Source organism: Opisthocomus hoazin, chromosome 13, assembly GCF_030867145.1.
Source record: "Opisthocomus hoazin isolate bOpiHoa1 chromosome 13, bOpiHoa1.hap1, whole genome shotgun sequence".
NCBI classification, from domain to species: domain Eukaryota; kingdom Metazoa; phylum Chordata; class Aves; order Opisthocomiformes; family Opisthocomidae; genus Opisthocomus; species Opisthocomus hoazin.
The window spans coordinates 5,385,508-5,386,977 of NC_134426.1; the positions used below are offsets into that span (position 1 = coordinate 5,385,508).

General features: G+C 50.7%; 1 protein-coding gene across 1 annotated transcript; it reads left to right on the plus strand.

The window, feature by feature from the left end:
- Positions 1-207: 207 nt before the first annotated feature.
- On the plus strand, positions 208-1,143 carry LOC104335560 (olfactory receptor 14J1). The gene has a single exon (XM_009941300.2). The coding sequence runs from the start codon at positions 208-210 to the stop codon at positions 1,141-1,143; it is 936 nt and encodes a 311-aa protein (XP_009939602.2).
- The last annotated feature ends 327 nt before the right edge of the window (positions 1,144-1,470 follow it).

A 1,470-nucleotide genomic window follows, 5' to 3' on the forward strand; every position in this document is an offset into this window, starting at 1 on the left:
TGGCAGAGGTTCTGCTCCTCATAGCACTTTCAACCAGCAGCAACCAAATCTCCATGCAGAAATGTGAAGGAAGGTCTCCCAGAAAAAGAAATGCAGGGGTGGGGGGTTTATCATGGATAGAGTCTGAGAAATGTCTCAGAGAATAATTCCCTAAATTCTCACTGTTTTTAGCTCCTTGGACAGTGTTTCTGTTCCCAGAGGAATAAAATGTCCAATGGCAGCTCCACCACGAAGTTTATGCTCCTTGCCTTCACGGATTCGTGGCAGCTGCAGCTCTTGCACTTCTGTCTCTTCCTGGGCATCTACCTGGCTGCCCTCCTGAACAACGGCCTCATCATCACCGCCATAGCCTGCGACCACCGCCTCCACACCCCTATGTACTTCTTCCTCCTCAACCTCTCCATCTTTGACCTGGGATCCATCTCCAATGTTCTCCCCAAAGCCATGGCCAATTCCCTCTGGGACTCCAGGGACATCTCCTACGCAGGATGTGCTGCACAAGTCTTTCTGTTTGTCCTCTTGGTTGGAGCAGAGTATTGTCTTCTCACCATCATGGCCTACGACCGCTATGTTGCCATCTGCAGACCCCTGCACTACGGGACCCTCCTGGGCAGCAGAGCTTGTGTCCACATGGCAGCAGCTGCCTGGGGCAGTGCTTTTATCAATGCTCTCCTGCACACTGCCAATACATTTTCCATACCCCTCTGCAAGGGCAACGCTGTGGAGCAGTTCTTCTGCGAAATCCCCCAGATCCTCAAGCTCTCCTGCTCACACTCCTACCTCAGGGAAGCTGGGGTTGTTATGCTTAGTGTTTCTTTAGTTTTTGGGTGTTCTGTTTTCATTGTGCTGTCCTATGTGCAGATCTTCAGGGCCGTGCTGAGGATCCCCTCTGAGGAGGGATGGCACAAAGCCTTTTCCACGTGCCTCCCTCACCTGGCTGTGGTCTCCCTGTTTATCAGCACTGCAGTGTTTGCCTACCTGAAGACTCCCTCCATCTCCTCCCCTTCCCTGGATGTGGTGGTGGCTATTCTGTATTCAGTGGTTCCTCCAGCAGTGAACCCTCTCATCTACAGCATGAGGAACCAGGAGCTCAAAGACGCCCTGAAGAAGCTCATTCAATCAGCAATTCTTCCGCTACAATAAGCTGCCCATGTCTCTTCACAAGAGATTTGCAATGTTGTTGGGGAACCTCCTGTTCTTTGGGCATTTTATCTGTGATAATTCTCTTGCTCCAGGAATGTCTGCATCCACTCCACTTCTCCAGAGACATGAACCCTGTCTGTCTGACCCAGTGGTCTTTGCGCATGTGTCTTTCACAAGGGTACAGCTGGCTTCCAGTGTAAAATCTGTCTAATAAAAGTGTATTTTCCCAGTGCCGGTGTCTTGAGATAAGTCTTTTCTGCCAAAGCTGAGGTTAAGCACAGACTGAAGAGATTGTCTCTGTGAGGCAGTGCTGCTGTTCTGGGGTTC